General features: G+C 38.4%; 1 protein-coding gene across 1 annotated transcript in view; it reads right to left on the bottom strand.

Annotated features, from left to right (window-relative positions):
- Positions 1-1,233, bottom strand: part of syne1b (spectrin repeat containing, nuclear envelope 1b) — a gene marked incomplete in the record, with an annotated part of 311,340 nt that overhangs the window by 204,186 nt on the left and 105,921 nt on the right. The window contains 2 exon segments of the mRNA XM_014021303.1: positions 444-545; positions 697-879. Of these exon segments, the coding sequence (XP_013876757.1) occupies positions 444-545; positions 697-879 (285 nt within the window).

The raw sequence follows: 1,233 nt of genomic DNA, 5'->3' as shown, positions 1-1,233 counted from the left end.
AACTTGCATCCTTAAGGAGTTAATTTAATTTATATCTACTCATACTCATGTAATTAAGCATTTTAATGATTTGGCCGATTAACCGATTAATCGAAAAAATAATCAACAGATTAATCGATTATTAAAATAATCGTTAGTTGCAGCCCTACATCAGAGAATTGCACAGAATCATTTATATGGATGTACTAAAGCTTTTGCAACTTGCTCAAAAACTGGGAAACTGCTTTTTTGATGTGCACATTGATGTGAAGATTGAACGCGTAGTTTTGAGAATTTCAACTCTGATCTGAGAAATGAACCAAAGCAAATGAGAAGATCTGTAATAATGCAAGTAGTTTGATTGAAGAAAAACTCCCTAAAAGGAAAACATGCTGAGTCGGCATTAGCTCACCTGTAAATGACTGGGAAAAACAAAAAGATAAACTGGTATTTATGTGAAGCACCTGCAGTTTAGCTGAAGTCTCTTGACTCCGACCGCACTCGTTCAGTTCTGACATTTTGCTCTGCAGGATTTCCAGTTCCTGTTCCCTCTCCCCAGTTTCTGCCTGTAAACATATGAAATGAGGAAAGTATGCAGTAATTAGTTTTATTCTGGCAGTAATCTGAGTGGTTCCAGTTTAAATGTGTCTGTTTTATCTAACATGAAGGATTTGTTCAAACTCATCACACAGAAGCTTGTGTGAAGTCTTCCTCTACCTGTAGCTGTGAGAGTCTTGCAGACACCTGCTGACTGTTGTTGAAGTTACTCAGGCTGTCATTTAGCTCAACCACACAGCTGCTCGACCAGCTTTCAATGGTTTCACTTAGTTTGTGCACATTGTCCCACAGGCCCAGACTCTGACGCAGGCGATCCATGTTCTCATCTAGTTTCTCAGACATCTAAACAAAAAAAGATTCAATCAGGTTAAATGCCAATGTCACTTTTATTTGTATAGCACATAAAAACAACAGAAGTTGGCCAAAGTGCTTCACAGTTAAGCCAAATTAATAAAGCAATTGAGCAGCACATAAATGTAGACAGTAAAATCAATTTAAAGTACAGAAAAACATTAAAAACATTATCATTAAAATAATCTCAAACTCTACCAGAATGAAAGGCCAGGGAGTAAAAGTGAGTTCCCTTTCAGTCAATTCACTCGGTACAACACATGTATGGGAACCACGCCCCTGCGTGTCCTGGCTGAAGCCACCTCTAATCACGCCTTTAGGCAGGTGACGTGATGACGACAGATG

Source organism: Austrofundulus limnaeus, unplaced genomic scaffold (assembly GCF_001266775.1).
Source record: "Austrofundulus limnaeus strain Quisiro unplaced genomic scaffold, Austrofundulus_limnaeus-1.0 Scaffold287, whole genome shotgun sequence".
Lineage (NCBI taxonomy): Eukaryota > Metazoa > Chordata > Actinopteri > Cyprinodontiformes > Rivulidae > Austrofundulus > Austrofundulus limnaeus.
Note: the sequence above shows the minus strand (reverse complement) of the source record. Positions and strands in the feature narration are given on the sequence as shown.